Genomic DNA, 23154 nt, shown 5'->3' with positions numbered 1-23154 from the left:
CGCGCCTTTTTCTACTGACAAAGTTGTTTGACACTATAACAGGGCAAGTGAAATGAAAGCTTGTACTTAATTATAAAATCTGACATGATTTTTACTTCTTAATGTAAATAGCACATTTATTTTGGGAATATATTACTAACAATAAGGTTCTTCCAGAAATTCCAGATCTAGCAATTGCGCTAATCACTTCATTTTCGTCGCTTAAAAATTGACCCTTTTTCAATTAGAAATCCTATAATGATAATAGTAAATAAATGTCTCTTTCTGCACAGACTCTACCAGATAAATTTAAACATTTTATATATTTTTATATAACATAACATCCATATTTAATTATACACTCTATCTTTATAATACAACAAACCTTTATAATATTAAGGAACTTAATACAGCCCCATATTTAAAACGATTAAAAGTAAATTGAGAAATACAGTCGCCACACGGGATTGTTACGCCATTTAGGGTCCTAGCTAAGTTGGTTGTTCCAATACACTATGGAATGTCCAATTAACACATCCTGTGCCTAAAGTACTCATCATCATCATCCTGGCGTCAATCCCAGCTGTGCCTCGCGCGGGGCGCGAGGACCCGGGGTCCGCCTTCCGACTCCTTCGTGTCCACTTTGCCCGATCTTCGGCGTCCCTGGTGGTGAGTCCGTTGGCACGCATGTCCTCCTTAACGACATCAAGCCATCGCTTCCTGGGCCGGCCTTTTCTTCCCGTACCGGGAGGAGGCGGCATGGCCAGGCATTTGTTACCCACGTAACTTGCCGGTCTGCGCGAGACGTGGCCATACCAATGAAGGCGGCACTCTTGCAGTTTGTCAGCGATGTCACGGACGCCAAGACTACCCCGGATGTGGGCGTTTCGGACGCGATCCTTGCGTGAAACTCCGCACATCCACCGCAGCATCTTCATTTCCGTGACACGCAGTTCCTGCTTGTGCCGCTCTAGTAAAGGCCAAGTCTCGCTGCCGTACAGAAGGGCAGGTCTAATGATGGTCTTATAGACCTGTCCCTTCAATTTAATCGGCATTTTGGGGTCACAAATAACCCCAGTCATCTCCCGCCATTTGACCCAGGCAGCGGATATTCGGGCTTTGACGTCGCTGTCGATGTCCCCGGTAGTGCTAAGTACAGATCCTAGGTACTTAACTTGATCCGTGCGCTTGACCATGTCCCCGCCTATGCGGACGGGTAGAGGATCTGTACTATTGCAGGCCATGTACTCTGTCTTCGCCACATTTAGTTTAAAGTACTATACCTGTGCCTAAAGTACTATACTGTACTATAAAGTATTTTGTTTTTCTTCCCAGGCTGGAAAGCCCGATGGCCGGGATCGTGGTACTACAGCTTTATATGACGACATTTTTGTGGCCAGGCGCAGATGTCTTTTTTGGCTGGGTGGCAATGAATGTGTTTAGCTAAATGGCATAACAAAGTGATTGTACAGTCTTACTGTAAAAAGGTGCCTAACTACTTTGCTCCCCACTAGGTAATTATGCTCCACAACTATATAATAATAAGTATACATATTTATGAAAAAAATAATTAGATTCTGAATTTTGGATAAAATTCTGGAGCAAAGTAGGCACATTTTATTACCAATGCGTATTTATGACAGAAAAATACTCCGGTGACACAAGACTATGTCCTCCGAAGATTGTGCCTGCTCCTAGTACCCGGTAAAGGTCAGGATGTGTTCAGAGTTGAAGTGGTCGGAGTGTTCGCCTGCTTCTCCATTTGCTCTATGCGCTTGTGTCTGATCATGTTTGACAGAATACCATCGAATGATGTAGTCTTCTTCTTAGCGGAACCACGTAACGTATCCTCCCCTTCCCGTCTCACCCGCAGTCTTAATGAACTAACCTCATCCATAAAGTCAAAATCTGACTTCTCTTCCTTTACTGGAGACTGCGGTGCTTCCATTTTAGCTTCTTTTTTAACATTTACAGGCGAAGGCGCTCGCCTACCAGGACACTTCCATTCTAAAGCCAAAGTGCCGTTTTTATCTATTTTATTGTAGAGTTCTTCTAGCTCCGAGGCATCCAGAACCCAGTTTTTGCCGATAGTTGTTCCCGCTTTGGAAAGCTCATCGTCTGAGCAAGGTAAGTCCCAATCATCTCCTTGTAGTTCCGTCATGTTTTGATCACTTAGAAGTGGGCAAATTATATTATGTTTGCTACCTACGTATTTTATACTCATTAGCTTATTTAGGCTTGAGTAAGACTTTAGAAAACTCCTTCAACGTTTGTGTACGTTTGTTAAGTTTATTGTTTCCAAGTTGATAATGATAAGAACTGTTTGACCATTGTTTGACAGAGTTTGATTTTTTTTTTTTTAAACAGTTATGGCCTGGATGCGAGTCCTTTAAGCCAAACAGAGTTTGACTTTTCAGGTTTTGTTTTTCAGGCGACTTTTGATAACCATAACAGCCAATTTAGACTCTCGCGCGAGCCACGAGACGAGCCGCGAGCCGCGCCACGTGACTCGAGTCCACCGCTTACACTCGCGTTCGGCTTGTCATTCGGTTATAAACCTTATACCGTGCCGTTAGTGTTTAAATTATATTAGCTCGACGAGCTTGCGAGCCACGAGACGAGCCGCGAGCCCACCGCTTATACTCGCGTCTCGTCCATATTTTACTACTCTTTGGTCTCGTCTCGTGGCTCGTGCGAGAGTTTAAACAGGCTACAACGTCAGGTTATACACAAGCGAGTCTACAAATGGCATCATGGATCATGGTATTAGAAGCTGGAACAAAAGAAAGATGATGAATTAAGCAATCATTTTATGATATTTTCTGAACTGTAGTAACTAGATCTAATTAGAATCAGTCAGTACAGTAGGCTCATACTAAATGTCTAGATTTCTAGAATAAAGTGAGCATATTAAAACAAAGTCAGCGTGGTGTGGATACATCATTATTTTCAGGTGTGGCCAACGTATATTGACGTAGGCATTAACAGATTTAATCTTAGCAAAAAAACACCTCAAAACCGTAGCGTCTATCGGAAGTGCGTAACCAAATTATTAAATATTAAGTAGATCTTGATTCAGAACTGCTCCATGGTAACTAGAATTACATAAAAATATGTCAAATAAGAAAAATATACTAATTACAGTAAAATGTAATGTATAAAGAAAATACAATTCTTAAAGAATGTGATTTGACTTATTTTTAAAGGCGTTTTTCAAATTCTATTTAACTAAAGCTTGATTGCAGCAATTTTATTTAACTATAATGGTGGCGCACCAGGCTTTTTCCGCTTAGTTTTCCGTGATATTATGATACAAGAAACATTACTCTTTGTTTACTGAAACTATAAACGTTAATTATTCACTATCTTTGATATTTTTGTAAAAAAACAGTAATTACGTTATTTAGAAAATTTTAATTGGCAACACCAATAACCTCACTTTTTACATTAATGGCGGGTGCGCTTGCGTGATGCCGGCTGCATGTTATTATTGCTTTTAGTTTGGCGTCTTTTCGTTTAAATTGTAGCGTCGATTGTGTTCGCAGTTTTAAACTCATCTCCACGTTAATTAAATAAGTAAGTGTCAGTGGTTCCATAAGTTCATAAAGTACTGTTGTGTGTTAAGCGTGAGTAGCGGTGTAAGGTTTCGTGAATTTTCCATAGGAAGCGTAAGCAATAACGCCACCGTGCCCATGGCGCGGGTGGCTTGTTTTGATGAATATTAAGTCGCAATAGTCGAAATTGGCGAAATAACGTGTTATTTCCACTTAAAACCTGCTGTATTAATTGATTTAGCCATCTACGATGTTTCGCGCCCAAGCGTTAACTGCGTCCTTGAAGCGGAGGCGGCAAGTACTCTGATCGATCGCTAAAGTTCGCGTCGCGTCGCTTGTTATTTTCAGATGTGCCCCAGATCAGTTTATCTGGATATCGATTGGTTTTTGTGAGTGCAGTATGCTCTGGAAGTAAAGGTTTGTGTGTTTTTAGTTGACAATGGTGGCTCAGAAGAGAGGTCGCGGCGCGAAGGCCCAGGCGGCTAAGAAGCAGGCTGCGCAGGCGGTGGACGAGGTGCCGGAGGAGGTTGCGGAGGCCGTGGAGCCCGAGGAGAACAACGGGGACTCGGAGCAGGTCGAACAGGGTGAGTCATCCGGCTACTTGCGAAGTACCTACCTAACTCCCTTACGCTTGGTTACCGTTATCTTATACTTTGCACGTAAAACGTTTTAGACCACTTGGTTTTTGTTAGGAATAAAGTGTATGGTGATTATTTCATACATATTTTGTATATTGATGTAAAATACCATAGCCTATTATAGTCATTAGTTAATGCTAAATAATCAATATTAATGGCATCAGTCTGCTAATCAATTATTAAATGATTGGAAAGTTGATTTTTACAAAAATACTTTTTTACTTAAATTAAACAAGAGGTCTAAAGCTGTGCGGATTTTATTAAATACGTATTTTACCGCAACTTTTGCAAAGGCCCTACCTGTTTCTAATTATTTTCGTGTCAATGTCATGCTCTTAGTTTATAATATCAACATCTCTACTCTCTTTAGCCCTTTTCTACCCTTCGGGTGTTCAACATATCAATATCAACATACCTTATGCTTTTTTCACGATTCACTCGAGCATATTAAATGTATTTTATGAAGCGGTTTCTGTCTCACTTCATCTCTCTCTCATCTGATTAATTGTATATGCCCTGTCTTCCCTGCATTGATCTTAATAAAAACAAGCTACTCTTATTTATTTATAAACAGGCTATTTCCATTTTTTATACTTTACATTCGCAAGTGCGAATTTTTATTCCCGCAGTATTGTATAATTTCTGCAAAAACAAACACAGTTTAGGATGTTAAAGAAAATTTAAATCTTTTGCTAAAACCTTATTCCATCTCATTTAATTAGTTAGTGTTAATTATTTATTTCAGTTATTATACTAATGAGCACACTGTTAACTATACCTCTTGCGTTAAATGATAGTCCCTATGTCCCTAGGACACTTCCTGCTAGTCCCTTTTGGTTGAATTAAAAAAAAACAGTTGAAGAAATATGTTATTACTGTATTTTTATAACTTAAATATTACATTCCTAAATATATTACTTCTAAAAAGTGTCTAGAGTCTGTCTTTTCACTGAAATTATATTGTGCACCACCCCCAAGCCTTTTGCACATAGCCAATACTGCCTAACTGTTATACCCTCCTAAGGCCCAAGGTCCCACCTATAGTAAATAGGTACTATAGGTGGGACCTTGGGCCTGAATACAGTTCGACGTAATTTAAACCAACAAAACTCACAGAATTCAATTGGAACAGAGTCGCTTTTGCTTTGTATCATTCGACTTTCAAACAACGTAAAATCAACTCCATTTCCTACAGTTTAGGTTCAAATTTCAGTGGCAGAATTTGTATGTTTCGTTTGTATGGCTGGGCCTTTGGAGGATACAACTAATTTTAATTATTAGCCTCTTCAAGTCCCTGTTTTGCGATATGGCACTTGCTATTTTATAGAATTCATAGATATACATTTATTAAGCTGGAAACAAATTATCGGACGCGGCTGACGGACGCGGCTGACGCACGCGACATAAAAGTGTGCACATTGCACAGTCAGGAACATCCAGCGCGCCAGATTTCTGTCGGATGTCCGAAGGCTCAAGGTTACGTCCACGGCTTACCTCCGATAGTTTGCACAGTTCAGTGTATATTCATTATCTAGTTCTAGATACCTATAAGTCGCGGCTGTGAGCCGCGTCCGTCAGCCGCGTCCGATAATTTGTTTCCAGCTTTATACAATAGTGAATAATAGTGAGACGGACGTTTTCAAGCAAAAATAAGCGATTTTGACTTATTTACAACATTAGTGGTGGTAATTGCTACGACTGTTCCAAATTTTAGGTATCTACGTCAAACAGTCTCTGAGAAAAACGCATTTAACTGATTTGCAAGACCGAAGTGATCCAATAAGTGTTCTGTGGACAAAGTTTTGTACGGAACACTAATTACATTAGTATGGGCAATAGGGAATATTACGCGAAACTTTGCGTAGAGGGCGCCACTTCCACATTCCATCACAATGAGAGAGTCGAAATTCTGTTATCTAACCTCTCTATCACTCTTGCATATTCGAGCGATTAAGAGGCAGATAGCTGAGTTTCGATTTTCGCGTTTCCCGGTAGGCCCTTTGTAAGCAAACCGCCTTGATGTATCAATGTCATATTTTATTGTCAGTGAAAACTTGTCAAAAAACAGTTTAAGGCACAGTATGTATAAGTTACTTTATGGTTTACGAATGTTTACGATGGGTGCTAGTGCTGCACTCTGGCGGCAGAACATCGCAGTAATACCCCCTATTTCAAATATTGTCTACACACTACACAAATACACATTAACTGGCAAGAACACGTATGTGTGACTGTGTGTTCATTTTGTATTGGAAATGGGTCGCTTTGTACTCAAAGTGTTAGTGTAAGGCCTGAGTGGACGCTCGAAGCGGAGCGTTCGGCGGGGCGTGCAGCGTGGCGTCGGGCTCCCAAGTGATTTGAGCAGCGTGCACTAAGGCTGCTCCTATACGCTTGCATTTGTTTAACATGCACGCCGCACGCCCCGCCCCGCTGCACGCCCAACATGAGCGTCCACTCAGGCCTTACACTTAAGGATAACTAAAAACAGGAACCTTACGCTTGATAACAGAAAATCGATCACTCACGCACTTTAAGTCGAAAATTGCTCGACATGTTTCGTAACATACCGAAAAGCATCTCCCCTTCCCCCCTTCCCGCCGCCGCCGCCGCCGCTCTCACCGGCGCCGAGCAATCGGTTGCGGAGAGTTGCAACCACCAGTCTACGTCGGTCCGCCAACGCGTGTTCCCGATTTTGCTACTACCTCTGTAACTTTAAACATGTGGGGCAATTATCTTTTTATATTATGTGAGTGACCTGTTTTAATATTAAAATAGCAACTAAATAATCACTATTACATTAAAAATTTAAATTGTATGCACAAAAATGCTTTACATAATTTTGGAAGAGACTGACTCTTCAAACTGCTGGATCGAATTTTATCAAACAGGTAAGAATCACCGTAAGGAAATTCGCTTTCACGTAAACAACCGCATCGAAATCCGACTATCCGTTTGAGAGCTACGATGCCACACACAGACATTGGCGTTATATTATACCACCCCTCTTTTTTTGGCGTCAGGGAATAAAAAATTACACATGTTTGAAACGACGCAGTCTTTTTAAACACTGAAATGTGTATTACCCGAGCGCCACGGAACTTACGCCCCGGACGTGTACACTAGACCGTCATACATTAGTTTTATCACATTCATTGCCGCTCAGCCAAACAAGACATCCGCGCCAGGCCACTAAAATGTGGTCATATAAACCTGTAGTACCACAATCCCGACTATCGGGTCGTCCGGCCTGAGAACGAAATCATAAAATACCCAATAGTCGGGTTTTCGGCACTGAATGTTTTAACCGTTGCGTGCACGCTCGGTGCGTGCGTTACGTTGGCGCGGCGTTAGGCTTAGCACGCACTGCGGTTTTTAAAAAGCGGTTCCGCTACCGCAAAAAATGTAACGTACGGCATTCTTTATAAGCGCACGCACGCAACTTGCTACATTTTGACCGCAACCGCAAGAAAAAAACCGCAGTGCGTGCTAAGCCTTAGACTGTAAGACATAACTGTGTGCAGGCGATGAAGCCGGTGACGCCCCCAGCGAAGAGGCCTCGCAGGCGGAGGGCGAGGCCGCAGAGGCCGGCGGCGAGGCACCCGCCGAGGAGCCAAAAGAGGAGAAGGTACGTTAGTAGGAAACAGCAAATTATTTCATTGAAATGTATAATATTTAGTATTAAGAGCCAACAGGAGTGGTCATTTCTCCATACAAACGTACTCGACTGTTTCCTTCGTGGGTTTTGAAGCTAGAGCAATGATTTTTTCAACACAGATTAACATTGTCAATATCTGTGTCGGACCGTTTTGCCTTTTTTGATATTTTTGTTTTTTAAGGCGCAAGAGCCCTTCAAAAATGGCCAAAATGGCCTAATTGACTATGCCGCAATGAGAGGCGTGCTATTCAAAACTGATATCAATTAGTCAAAAAAGCAAAACGGTCCGACACAAATAATGTCATTATCATTTAGATTTCTAAATTTGGTTACGATTGGTTAAGTTTTGGAGGAGGAAACAGTCGAGTACGAAACCTCGATTTTTGAGATTTTTACGCAGGATTTTTCGCCTTGTCCTTATCGCACTAGTTTTAGGAGCCGCTTCTGTTAGCGAGACGGGTATATTTACCTAAAATATTTAAATCTTAGCTCCTGTTGGCTCTTTTAAGAGTCAACGCATAAGTGGCTCCTCCGATGTTGCATATTTCCTGGGACACGGGCTATATCCACTCAACATGACAAATCTTGTAGGTGGAGTCCGGCAAACTGCTGGTGGAGAACCTGCCTGCGAGCTACCTCTTCGACTACCAGGACAAGCTGAAAGAGCTATTCGCTAAATACGGGGAGATCAATGCCATCAAGTGAGTATATGTTGGATATCTGATCCGCAGAGATTTTAACCGGTTAACTTTCTATATAGTCCTCGGTAGATGGCTGACTTGATACATTTATGTACAGTCAAGTGTAAAAATATGGGTGCACTCATACTCAAAAATATGTCCCATATGTTGTATGCACCCGTGTACACTTGACTGTACATCTGTGTTAGGGTGTATAATGTACGTATTGGAACAACAGTTTCCAATGGGGCCCTGTATCTCATCAGTCATCATAAACGTACTTTTTGTAGCGATATATGGAGCGTTTCACGAACTATAACGCCACTATTTTGTACCCCTTTATTCTTAAGACATTACAAGCCTCAATTATTTATTTTATGTTTTATCCCTTTCTTACAAATATGCAAATCAAAATATCAGATTAAGACAAACTATTGAGGCTTGTAGCGCATTTACGAATAAATCCATTTATTTTTGAGCTGCGATTGTTTATAATAGTGAGGGGTACTATAAAGCGTCCATTTCGATACTGTTTCATTTATGTCGCTGCAAAAAGTTATAATGTGTTATGTCTTTAAACATAAATGATATTCCACATTTTGGTTGCGAGATTTGATATTTAAAATTGTTAATTCAGTCGAAAATTTTATACGGTTACAATCTCTGCTAGTGTGATTTTTGCATCTGATAATTAACAATTAATAACATTCAAATATCAGTCTTGATCTATTATTAATTTCAGACACTTTCAATATTTACTTAATTTGACTTTTGCATCTTATATTTAACATTCAAATATCAGTCTTGTTTTATTATTAATTTAATATTTCAAAGTTTCATTGATTTTAAATAATGTTAAAATATCATTTTCATCAAATTGTTTTATAATTTCCTCCAATAAGAGGCTATGAGAACTAATTTAATTTTTTTTAATGTTCTCCTAAGCGAGGCAAGGGCAGCAGGCCTTGTGTATACTAACTAAATCATTTCTCTTTGTTTTTAGACGTGGTCCAATCATTGTTAGCGAACAGACCACAACGCCGACACTCTCGGCTATAGTCGAATTCAAAAACAAAGACAGCCTGGATAAGGTAATTTTATACAATTTTATAATTAAAATGTAGCATAGACACACCCGTTTGTGAACGGGTGTTCTGCTTAGTCTATTCCAAATTTTTCAAACGCCCTAATATAGAATGAGTATTTGAATGTTGTAATGCAATGTGAATGTGTGTATGACTATTTGACTATTTTAAATCGCGCCGTCGCTATAAATTTCAAATGAAATGGGTTCGAACCCCGGTCGAATAGAAGGGAATAAATAACCCCAAGTTTTATTCAAAAAAATTAAAATGGAAAACATTTTTATCGGTTTTTGTTAAGCTAATGACAGGTCGGGATCTCCCTTTGAGCGACAATTATTCTTGTGTCAGAAGACCCCACTCTTCCGAAAAAGCAAGGGTACGAACCAATATTGTTTGTGTAAACAAAACTAAATACTTTGTCAAAAATACTTTGTTTTCTTTCAAGCATGAACAGTCTGTCTGGTCTTGGCGGCTGTCCGTCGTGAACTGATCTTATTTTGTCGTGTCTAATTTTGAATTAAAATGTCCGTAGTTCCAAATGTGTATGTCAGTCAGTCATTCAGTTGGTCTACATTTACTCCTTCCTCCCTGGATAAGTTTAAATTCCCTTCTACTTTAGATGGCTCTCAATATACAGGGTGGCTAAAAATAACTGCATTCCCGTTGCCTGACAAGACCTCGTTAGTTACTTTTTCCGTATTTTTATTTTTCTTATTTTCTCCATTCGCCGCCACCCGCCAGCACATTTCGAAAACTTGAAGGTGTTTATTATCTCGTTGAAGCATCGTCCATGTCTCACTTCCAAATTCCAAAACCTTTAGAAAGTTACACGTTACAAATGTACAGTTGTAAGGCACATCACTTCATAAATTCTGATTTTTTGTATGGAAAAATCTCTAAGACACATATCTCTCTCAAGGCTCTGAATTTCTGAAAAAAATCGGCTTAGAAGTAACAAAAGAACTTGCAACGAAAGATATAACAATCGCGCTGATTGTAACGTTTTGCTTCAATTACTCTGAAAATATATCTACGGATAAGTACCTACGAGCAAAATCCACGATAACTCAATGACATCATTTAGATATCATTCTGATGCCAGTGTATGTTCCAATTGGCCTGTTTATTATTCCATTAGCACCGTTGTTATAGATCGCTCAAAATTTGCACTGGCAACAATGTGCATACAAATCGTGATAATCTGGTCAAGTATTCCACGATTATGCCGAGGTAAGTTGCAGATATGGGGACATTTTCTCGTCACTCGTTGCCATGGTTACGTTGCCCTGGGTCACTTAAAACCGAACATACATTTCTACGGCACTTATTACGATAATGTGTAATCTACTAAGCTTATTAGTAGAATGCAGTATAATGTTTCCCCTAACAAACTATGCTACTATTGTACCCTGGCTGACGGGACAGAACAAAAAAAAAGTTAATCCGCGAAAAAGTTACCAAGATAAACAAGTGCCGTGAGCCGTGAACCACAGTGGTGTTAATTTTTTAGGGTTCCGTACCCAAAGGGTAAAAACGGGACCCTATTACTAAGACTCCGCTGTCCGTCCGTCCGTCCGTCCGTCACCAGGCTGTATCTCACGAACCGTGATAGCTAGACAGTTGAAATTTTCACAGATGATGTATTTCTGTTGCCGCTATAACAACAAATACTAAAAACAGAATAAAATAAAGATTTAAGTGGGGCTCCCATACAACAAACGTGATTTTTGACCGAAGTTAAGCAACGTCGGGCGGGGTCAGTACTTGGATGGGTGACCGTTTTTTTGCTTGTTTTGCTCTATTTTTTGTTGATGGTGCGGAACCCTCCGTGCGCGAGTCCGACTCGCACTTGGCCGGTTATTCAATTCAAATTGAGAAAAAATGGAATAAATTATCCCTAAATCCTAACTCCCTCCCAACAGGCCCTCTTAGAGCAAGGGCGCGTGATCGACGGCTCCCGCATCTCGGTGGCGGTCGAGTCGCGCGCCGAGACCGCCGTGCTCGTCGGCGTGCCGTACGAGGCGGGCACGGAGTACGTGCGCCGACTCTTCGACCAGTGCGGCGAGGTCGCGCACATACACGAGTTCAGCAAGACCAAGTACAAGATCCGTGAGTATATTTTTACTTAGCCCGTTACAGTGTGCTGAGCAAACACCTCTCCCCTTGATCACAAAATAGATACAGTACAGAAGTCAATCACATGTATGTACTTCACTTTTCATACCTACGCTCGGCGATCGCTCTAGGGTTGTCAACTATGATTTATGCACAAAAAACTATCGTGGTAGTGGCACTCGTATCTAGTAGTGGCCGGGGCGGGGTGCTTACCTATACCTACCTACCTAACTTTTCTGTTTAACGTTAAAACGAACCATCGAAATACAAGCAGATACCTACTTACCTTTCTGAAACCACTGGTAGCTTAAAAAACGACAATTCACTGTTTAATGTTGAATTTAAACAACCGTCCACTGAACAGTTATAATAACTTTTTTTTAGTTTCTCCATTATTGCACAAAAAAGTTCACAGACGCGTGTCTCAAGCGGATGGCACTCGCGCTCGCACTGGTCCCAACCGGTCCGAGATATCGTGTCCGTGAGCAGTGTCTATGTGTGCGTTGCTCGAGCGCACTTTGTATGTAGGTTGATTTCTGTACTGTATCTGTTTTGTGCCTTGATCTCCACAACTCCTGTTGAGCTTTTTCCGGCTAGTTACTGATGGTGTCTAAGTCGTTTCGTCATCTCTGTCTGGGCTTGCCACGTCCGCGCTTCTTTTGCGTTATCCACTTGGCGGCTAGACAGGCCCCCTATCCGGATGCATGCGGCAGACGTGACCCGCCCAGTCCCACATAATATTCGGCCATCTTGGTCGAGTGACCGGTTCTCACACTCGGCCATCCTGATCGAGTGACCAGACCCTACACCTACTTTCATTCGGCCATCTTTAATTTGACGAGGATCTGTGCTCGTGGGAGTCCCGTATAAGGTTTTATGTAACACAGTCACAAGTAACTTTGGTGACAATGCAATCGAGCTTGTTTAATGATGAATACTATAGAAATTTGGTACCAAAAACAGTTGTCTATACACCGTGTTTTTTTAAATTTCCGTTAATTTCAAGGGTGCATTCCTGAGCTTAAATAAAGTAACTTTCTCAAAGACACCGATATTCTAATTAACTCCATTTCGGAGATAATCAATAATTTATTTTTTTCCTATAAGGCCTCTACAAGCGTATACACTTGCCTTAGGGCCGGTTCACATATTGATTAGTGTTTAGAATGAGTTCATACATTTGCTACTAAACTTAAGTACAATCTCGGTCAATCGATGTTCGAAATGACATTGATAGGTCACAGATTTCAATTGTTTGGTTGAGTTAAACGTAATGCCCGTGTTACAACAACGCTATATGCTACATTTAATTACTTTTTAAACTCATTTTTTTTTGTAAAAAAGCAACAAAGAAAATATTTTTTTGAAAATTAACTATGCCATTTAGTTATCTTAAACGTACTTAACCATACCCCGAAGTTAACGGAATTCAATAAAAACACGGTGTATAATAATGGTCAACAATGAAATATCCTTATTTTTTTTTGTATTAGTTGTGTAAATTGTGTGTAATTTTATTTTTCGGCTTATTTTATGTTTCTTTTTTTTTTGTCTGTTACCTTCCGTGATTATCCTCACTTGATGGTCTCATCGGAAGATCAGCGCTGGAAGTCGCCAGCAACATGCTGAGATGGGGCCATTTCGTGACACTTTATTTTTCACTTTGTTATTTCTATGTATGTCTTTTGTCTGTGTGTTTACGAATAAAAAAATATTCTATTCTATTCTATTCTATTCTTTTTTCCTTGCCCAGTCCGGGTGACGTTCCACAACAAGGAGTCCGTGGAGAAGGCCCTCAAGCTGGACCGCGAGCTGCGCGTCAACGGGTTCCTGGTGACCGTCTCCAAGTACCGCGACGAGGACGAGCAGAAGGCACACTCCGCCAACGCGAACAAGGTAACCGACTTACACTGGCTCACGTTTAAACAGGGCGCAGAGTTAATACAATATAAGAAGGCTCTGAAGCTGGTCCTGAATCTTTCATCCTTTTTTTAGGGTTCCGTACCCAGGTAAAATCGGGACCCTATTACTAAGACTCCGCTGTCCGTCCGTCTGTCAACAGGCTGTATCTCACGAACCGTGACTGTTGAAATTTGGACAAAAATGGACAAACGCGAGGATGATGATGATGTATTTCTGTTGCCGCTATAACAACAAATACTAAAAACAGAATAAAATAAAGATTTAAGTGGGTCTCCCATACAACAGACGTGATTTTTGACCGAAGTTATTATCATGCCGCGATCAGAAAGGGATTAGAAATAACAGATTTCCATACACTTACGTCAAAATCAATATGGATTGACAGCTATCTCAATCCCTTTCTAATCGCGATTCAGTTATTAGTTTCGTTGCTTATTAGCAACGTCGGGCGGGGTCAGTACTTGGATGGGTGACCGTTTTTTTGCTTGTTTTGGTCTATTTTTTGTTGATGGTGCGGAACCCTCCGTGCGCGATCCGACTCGCACTTGGCCGGTTTTATTTATGTACCGTGAAGTCAGGTAACTTTAGTCCACTATGGTCCAAATTCAAGTTCCAGTAAAATATGTATAAGTATTTTTCAAATTATGTTGAGTATATAATCTAGAATGAATCTCTGCCACACATACGGTAGCGTTACTCCATCTTCGAGTCAATCCCGTGCCGTGATTGGTCCGTGTCTTTGAACGGACCAATCACGGCACGGGATTCGCTCACCTCGTCCCCCCGCACCCCCGTATTTTTGGCAGCATCGGTTTCATGAAAGAATTGGCCTAAGCTCAGTCTAGAGGTTGGATTGTCAGTGACCACTGATAATCCGCGACATGACGGCCAAATAGAATTCAGGATGTATATAGTTCCCCTCGGTCCCGCAGAACAAGCGGCAGCACCCGCAGCAGCAGCAGAACCGCAACGCGAACGCCAACCCCAACCTCAGCCCCAACGCCAACCCGAACGCCAACCGGCAGAACAACTACCGGCCGCGCGGCGGCGCTTTCAACGCGCGCGGCAACTTCAGAGGTAACCTACCTACATATTAGTATTCATTTACAGTGAAACCTGGATAAGTGAGATCTCAAGGGACGAGCAGATTTGTCTCACTTAAAGAGGTATTCCACTTACCCAGGCTCTCAGTTAGCCAGGTACAAATAAATTTCTGTCTCATTTACAGAGGGTCCCACTAATAGAGGTGAGAATAGAGGATATATTTCAGTTATAGAGGTGGTTAATAAGGTATTTTGTAATTATCTTTAAAAATAAATAAGGTAAATTTTAATTTACCTTTAAGGTTTACCTTGTCCCTAAATATTTTTTAAGTCTGTTTAAATATTTCTTTGAATTTATTTTCAATTATTCTCCAAAGGATATTATTTATGAATAAAAATATTGTTATTGTTATATTGTTATTGTTATATATTTTTTCAATTAAATTTGATACGGTCTTAGAAATCTAAAAATTTGTTTATTCGTGTTACTATCAAGATTTCAGCTTTCGTTTCGATAGTTTTAACTACATAAAGTACCTAAATGAAACTTGAAGTCGTTTAGACGCAATTAAGCAAATGCGGAATTTGTGGATAGACTAAGATTTAGTAAGAATACGGAAATTGATCAATAAAGTCCAAGTTAGAGAGGTCATAGATTGACGTTATCTCAGATACAGAGGTCAATTCCTATTAAATTCTAAAAAACAATTAGGAAAATGTGATCTTATAAATATAGTCTCAGTAAAAGAGGTAAAATACACTCTCTGTCTCAATTATAGAGGTAAATGTGACTTTAAAATCACAACAACTAATCCCAGTTATAGAGGTTCGTTTTATCTCACTAACAGAGGTAATTCAGTGCTAAAGTGTCGGGACCGCACCATGACTCCCAGCTATAGAGGTTTCTCACTTATCCAGGTCCCACTTAACCAGGTTTCACTGTATTACAATTCACATGTGTTACATCACAGGTATTGCAATCAAGCTTAAAGTATAGGTAGGGGTACACAAATGACAGCAGTAGTGCTGTTATAACTGAGTTATAACGTTGAATTTAACGTTTACAAGACTTGTAAAATTCAACGAGCACACGAGTATCATTTAAAACATATTTTTGTTTAATGGCAAGTTCTATTTTATTATTTTATTTTAATAATAGCAAAAATATGTAAAAATAACATTTAATAAAAACTAGAACGCTGATAATGATGAATTAATGATTCTCGCGGCATTGTACAGTCGCCATCAGATATATCGGAGCGGTCAAGATGCTCACAAATATCTGAACACGCCTCTATTGTCAAGGCATTAGAGTGCGTGTTCAGATATTTTTGAGCACCTCGGCCGCTCCTATATATCTGATGCCGACTGTACCATCGCCCACACTGTTAACTGACAGTTCGTAAACCCTATTACAAAAGGCATAAGGTCTACGGTGGACAGTTAAAGAGTGTTGCTGTTTGTATGTTGTAGTTTTCTCAATTTATTAGACAGGGGCCTATTGCATAACATTTTACAACTCATAATACAAGCGGACGCCTCTTTTCATTCCCTTTTTAGGGTTCCGTACCCAAAGGTTACCCTTTTTACAAACGGGACCCTATTACTAAGACTCCGATGTCCGTCCGTCCGTCCGACCGTCCGTCCGTCCGTCCGTCCGTCCGTTCGTCCGTCCGTCCGTCCGTCCGTCCGTCCGTCCGTCTGTCACCAGGCTGTATCTCACGAACCGTGATAGCTAGACAGTTGAAATTTTCACAGATGATGTATTTCTGTTGCCGCTATAACAACAAATACTAAAAACAGAATAAAATAAAGATTTAAGTGGGGCTCCCATACAACAAACGTGATTTTTGACCGAAGTTAAGCAACGTCGGGCGGGGTCAGTACTTGGATGGGTGACCGTTTTTTTGCTCGCTTCGCTCTATTTTTTGTTGATGGTGCGGAACCCTCCGTGCGCGAGTCCGACTCGCACTTGGCCGGTTTTATTAGAGACTTCCCCTGCTTCTGGTTGTACTGTAAGTAAGTAATGAAGCACAATTGCAGGCGGTCGCGGCCGCGGCGGTTTCCCCACGCGCGGGTTCCCTGCCCGCGGAGGCTTCGGCGCGCCCGTCAACAGCTACGCCATGCCGGGATTCATGGTGAGTCCACTATACATATGTCAGATTATAACTATAGTGCGTCAAGAAAATCTTGTCAGTAGCAATGTACTGCAAATTAAAGTAGGGTAACACCATGTAACACTCAAAGAGCAGAATTGCGCTAAGAAAAGCAGCAATGTACAACGAACCAAAACGTGTTTACTTTTCCGCCCTTCATACGTCAGTTCGAGTCAATTATCAATTATCATAACCTCAAATTTTAGTTATGTTTACCGTCAACGAGCATGATTGTACATTGTAGATGTAGGCACCTAGCTTTGCTTGAGGTCATGCATAATCTTGGTATTTAATGGTGACAGCAGAAATATCTCTTGAAACAAACGATTCAGAATGAAAACCAAATGAAAACAAATAAGGTGACGGCTGTCATTCACGATCCACATTCCACAGATAAAACACAGATGACACGCGTTTTGGAATTATTTGAACACAGTGTTGCTAACCCGCGATTTTTCAAATTTGCCGCCTTTTACTACTGACAAGATTTGGTTGACGGACTTTACATTAGCCATCAGATATATCGGAGCAGCCAGGATGCTCAAAATTATCTGAAGAAGCACTAACGCCCTGGCAATAGGGGCGTGTTCAGACATTTGTGAGCGCCTTGGCCGCTCCGCTATGTCTGATGCCGACTGTACTACAGGTAGGCCTGGATTTAGAGACCTAAGGCCCCTAGTAGGGAATGCAATCTCGCACTAAGATTGGCGATTCGATATCTCGCACGAAAAATCTAAATCGAGATAGGGTGTTTCGAGATCTCGACCGTCAGACTTTCGAGATCGAGATTAATCTCGACGAGATCGAGATTACACAAAGTAATTAAAAATGTCCTAATCTGGTCAAAAATCTCTTAAGAATTCTGTAAATACTACTTAGTTATGGTACTATACATGTTATGTATTGAAAATAAAAACAAGAATATGAATCATCACATAACAAAAAAAAAATACTTTTGTTAAAACTAAAACAAACAAGATAAGTCTTATTTAGCTCTAATTAGCACGTAACTATGTAAGGAAGAAAAAGTGGACTTTTTAAAATATCTCCACACTGGTAGCTTACTTCGTTTCAGACATTTTTGAAATGATTATCACAAGTTAACTTCCCTAAACAACAGTAAAATGAAAAAGCAGAGTCCCTAACATGCGATATAACACTCAGTTGATATTATTAACAAGCAGTGAACCACGTACAAAATGTAGTGTATGCGAGTAAAATTCATATTAATAATTATGGGTACCCTAAGTTCGTCCGATTATTCCGCACAGAGTGCGTCACAGTGCTATTATCGTCGGCTAAAGCTGGCTACACACAATAGCACTGCCTAAACAACATGAATCTAAGGTCAAAAAGATTACTCAAAACGAAGTAATTCACAGAGATCAATCTTTCAATCTCGTTCTAGATCTCGAAAATTTTAATCGAGATCTCGACCAAGATTGCATAAATCGAGATTCCCTATCAACGAGATTGAATATCGCAAATTAGTGCGAGATCTCGCGAGATCTCGAAATTGCGAGATCGAGATTGCATTCCCTAGCCCCTAGGTTTGGCACTTGGAATATAGCGCCATACATTTTGCGGTAACTCTTGAGTGTCAAAAGTTGACGTTTGACAATTCAGTGACCGCAAAACGGTACAGCGCCATCTGGCGCTGGATGACAAAATAGGGCACGTTTTTTTCTTAGACTACCTCTATTAGTATTGCTATACTGCCAATACTGCGAGGAAATGCCGCCATATATTTTTTTCCTTTACATCTTTAAGTTATTCAAAAATTATATCGGGTTTAAGTTCGTACCGCCCCTGTAAAGAAATTTCTATGCCATGGGGGGCAGTTATCTCTGTAGCTGACTGTACATTACGTTACGTACACACTTGTTTCAATGGAATGTCAACCTTTCTTATAATATACAATGTGGCATTTCTTTTGTCCCGTTACATATTTAAACAAATTAAATTAAATTCAACTAACAATACAATTAGGTTTAAAATTTTAAAAATTCCATAGCACACTCATTGTATGTTCGGCACGAGGTTAAACTGAAATAAACTCACAATTTGTGTATGTTTATACTCTATTGTACATAGAAAAAGAAACACGGTAAACAGTCTTACACAGTTAATTCAATGCAACAAAGGCGAACTTAACCCGAATAAATGCGAATTCAATTTGTATTAACAAAGAATACTTGGCTAATAGAATTTTATTAAAAAGTTTCTTAAGAAAGTTAAATGAAAGACCTCAAATGTCCAGACCTTTATGTCGAGCGAGAAAGTTACGAACAAAAGAAAAAATGTCGACACCTACAACAATAAATAACAATTGAATCACAAATATATTTATTTATTTAAACTTTATTGCACAATACACAAAAATAATGTACAAATGGCGGACTTAATGGCCTTATGGCATTCTCTACCAGTCAACCATCGGGCCAAACAGGGACATGTAAAATTGGTGCAAGGAGAAAATTTACTGACTACATTAATACTAACTTATTTATAAAATTTGACCTAAAAAGAAGTTGGGCCCCATTTGGATGCTGGCAGCATTTCCCCGCTGTATTGCGATACTAAGGCTGCGTTTTCACTAGAGTTGTGTGAGCAGGCGTAGCGAGGGATGTGTTTGACACAATTCTAGGGATTGACAGGGCAAGCTATGATGGCGCCATCTGCTAAATACTTCGACCGGCCAACCCCATTTAATCGTAATCAATGTCGAGCATCTTTTATGGCCATACTTGCTTTCACTATCGCTTATATCGGCACGGCATGATTCCCTACAGAACTGAACTCGATATTTAATTGTATTTAAACTAAGTCAATAATTCACCGTGAACAATCACGAAACCAATTATCCATTTCAATATGCTTTTAGATATGCTTCACTCTTTTAATAAAATACTCAAAGATTAAATGTTAATTTAGTTCATCACCTACTATGCCGCATTTACGCCGCAACTGTTTAATACTAAATAGCAGCAATAGCACCCAGTATAGCAGAATTTCCAATGGTCTGCCATCTTGTGGCTTGAATCGGAAACATCAACATGTACATTGCCAAAGCAAGTGCTACCATCTGCCGTTATCGTACGTTTTATTGGGCATAGTAGGTTCTGCCATCTTGTGGGCTACATCGGAAGCATAAACTTCACATTTACGCCTCGCGCCAAAAATCTGACGGCTCCTGTGTTGCCCCACTTGCCCCCTATAGTTCATGCACGCCCCCTTAAATTGACACGCAGCAGTCATCACTAGACCTTATAAAACAAAGTCCCCGCCGCGTCTGTCTGTTTGTGTATACCAGCGGTCGGCAACCTTTTAGCAGCCAAGGGCCACATAGTAGTTAACGAAGTTGACGCGGGCCGCACTTTGTTAATATTTATGACTTTATCAGACATTGACGTTTGTCAATATTACATACAAAATAGCCAGGGAGCCAGCCAGGATAATATTACATAAAAAATTACTGAACGTATTTTCATGCGGCTTTCACCTATCAATAGAGTGATTCGTGAGGAAGGTTTAGGTGTATAATTTGTTAACCCGTGCGAAGCCGGGGTGGGTCGCTAGTAATTCTCTAAAATTTAGGGAGGTAGACTGGTTTTAGGGTGCCATCATCATTCTTTCATTCTTATGCTACATTTGTAATAGTATGATTTAAAGTTTTCTTATTTTCATAAAATGCTTGCATATAGCTTATCTTATACCATAGACTAGGAATCCTCTAGACGGAGTTTAGAGCTATTATTTCATGAAACCGATGCTGCCAAAAATACGGGGGTGCGGGGGGGCGAGGTGAGCGAATCCCGTGCCGTGACTGGTCCGTTCAAAGACACGGACCAATCACGGCACGGGATTGACTCGAAGATGGAGTAAAACTACCGTATAAGTGGCAGAAGGGGTAGCGTTACTATGCTCAGTCTAGAGGATGTCTTGTCTGTGTCTTATACCTACCAATTTTACTTATTATTTTCGTCTGCATCTAACTTTATGTAATATAACAATTTAAGCTGTATTTTTTTGCAACTATTTCGATAAGTGATTTATTTTTCATTTTGCATGCTCATATATTTGTTATATTTCATATTATTTTAGTATACTTAGAAAAGAGTGCATAGAAAGACGTGCAAAGAAATGCAGTGGGATCTTGTTGTGTGATCTGACAGATTTGGTACAGTCGGACATCAAACACATATTCAGTACAAGTAATACAGAAAACATTTCGTGCGAATACAGAAATATAAAGTTGCCGAAATTTCGTTTGGGAAGGAACGCAGTTATACCATTATTGAATACCTTACTTCAATGACGCATTAAACAAAATAAAAATGCACGAAAAATAGCGCATAAAATGACCTTAAGAAAAACTATCTTCCAATTCCAATATTCAAATTTTGATAGTATTAAAAAAATAAAAAGAAACGGTGTTAAGGTCCGAGTTATTAAATCAGTCACACAATAAGATAAAAAAATAGTTGAAATTATTTGAGTTGTCTATAAAAAAGACTACCTTTGTCAATACCATACTTGATAAAGTAAGGACGCTAGGCACGTAGAATCTCGTACATCGACCCGCCTGTTCCTATCTTTAGCGCACGCGTGTTATTTTATTGCTGTTCCGCCCATGATGCCGGAGCGGGACAGCACTAACTACGCGCGTGCGACAACGATAGCAACAGGTGCGTCAATGTACGAGATACTTCGTACTTTAGCGTTCTTACTTTAGTATCTAAAACTCAAATAATTTCTAAATTCACTCTGCTTTCTTTGCCGTTAATATTCTGTGCGTTCTTTTCAGAGTTACCCGTTTTAGTACCGACACGACCGCAGGTAACATTTGACAAACACACCAAAACCTTTCGCATTCGTAGTTCAACCAGAATAGTAATACAAATTAGGTAGATACTTTCTTACCTTAGGTTTTTAGGAGTTTCATTTCAACATTTCATACTATTTATTAGCTCAGGTGCTACTAACACATACGAAAGTAAAAAAATCGTAATTTGTTAATATCTTTGTAACCGCTACATCGGTTGTTATGATACTTTGTATACTGGTTCTAAATACCCTAATGCATATGTACATTTCGGCTTTGTCCAATGGCTAGGGACACTATATCCTTTAGCCGCCCAGAGACCTATAAAAAGGTCTCCTGTTCCATTCTAATTTGAACTTTGTGTTGACAAAATAAAATTTCATTTTGCTTGGCAAGGTTTGACGTATGGGCCGGCTAGAGGATATACAAGAATTGTTCGTTTAAAGGTATAATATTAATTGATTGTTATTCCCGCAGGGCGGATTCATGAACGATGGCCAGAGGCCGAACAAGCGGCCCCGACTGTAAGCGGCCCCGGCCCGTGTGTGTGTGCGTCCTACAGACTACAGTGACATGTTACTTGCAGTATCATATTATAAATCTAGCGAATTGTATTTACATAAGTGCATGGAATATAGGAGTAAGTTATTGTCTTTTTGCAGGTAATAAATACTATTACTAACAATCACTTGTTTTATTTCCAAATCCCGTGGTCAATGTTGCAATGTGTTGGTGCTTCACCCAAATACAATGTTAAAATAAGAATTTTTCGTAGAAATAGATATTCATGTAATTCACAATAAAAAAGCTGCGTATAAATAGTAAATGTAAAAATTCTAAAACCACCTATTTTTCCCAACTTCGCCTTATCATTTTTTTATAAAAATCAATCGTATATAAATATCAATTTTTTAGTAAAAATGAAAAAAAAAATCTAAATCCTAAATGTTGAATACGCCCATGACACATTTTATAGCGGAATTATGATTGAATGCTAAGGCGAAGTTTTGTACTAAAGGCGAGTTTAGGGTATGTATTTTTGTCAACCCTTATTTTCGATGAAATGCCACATTGATAACGCGGTTTGTTTATTTCTTAGCCAAATAAACTTTTATTTTGTCCTATGAATTTCAGTGACGTGTTACTGTATATCATAAATTTATTTTATTGTATTTACATAAGTGTATGAAATGAAATTAGAAATAAGTTATTGTCTTTTGCAGGTAATAAATTTATCAATTACTAATCAGAGGTTGTTTTATTTGAATGTGTTGTTATCCTATGGTAGAAGAATTAATGTTTCATTTCCAAATTGTATTCACCTAGTAATAACTATGTAGGTAGCAGTCAAATTCGTTCACATTTTGTACCCCTCGCCACGCTCGCGATTCAGTTTTAGAGTCTTGCTCGCTGGGGTCAAATCAATAGTATATATATATGTATTTAGGTGGTTTATATCATTAGAAATAACTCCGCAGAAGTAACTGCAAGATTATTTCTT

General features: G+C 39.7%; 2 protein-coding genes across 2 annotated transcripts; one reads left to right on the top strand and one right to left on the bottom strand.

The window, feature by feature from the left end:
• Nucleotides 1-1640: 1640 nt before the first annotated feature.
• LOC134660864 (PAXIP1-associated glutamate-rich protein 1A) lies at nt 1641-2148 on the bottom strand. The gene has a single exon (XM_063516707.1). The coding sequence runs from the start codon at nt 2138-2140 to the stop codon at nt 1691-1693; it is 450 nt and encodes a 149-aa protein (XP_063372777.1). The 5' UTR covers nt 2141-2148; the 3' UTR covers nt 1641-1690.
• A 1274-nt stretch (nt 2149-3422) lies between these two features.
• LOC134661547 (heterogeneous nuclear ribonucleoprotein A1-like) lies at nt 3423-22338 on the top strand. Its single transcript, XM_063517678.1, has 10 exons — nt 3423-3555; nt 3967-4117; nt 7702-7796; nt 8418-8527; nt 9510-9597; nt 11514-11700; nt 13460-13602; nt 14562-14706; nt 16716-16810; nt 22131-22338. The coding sequence occupies exons 2-10, from the start codon at nt 3973-3975 to the stop codon at nt 22179-22181; spliced, it is 1059 nt and encodes a 352-aa protein (XP_063373748.1). The 5' UTR covers nt 3423-3555; nt 3967-3972; the 3' UTR covers nt 22182-22338.
• The last annotated feature ends 816 nt before the right edge of the window (nt 22339-23154 follow it).

The sequence above is a fragment of the Cydia amplana genome, chromosome Z (genome assembly GCF_948474715.1).
Source record: "Cydia amplana chromosome Z, ilCydAmpl1.1, whole genome shotgun sequence".
Taxonomy (NCBI): Eukaryota; Metazoa; Arthropoda; class Insecta; order Lepidoptera; family Tortricidae; genus Cydia; species Cydia amplana.
This window is presented reverse-complemented; position numbering and strand designations above follow the sequence as displayed.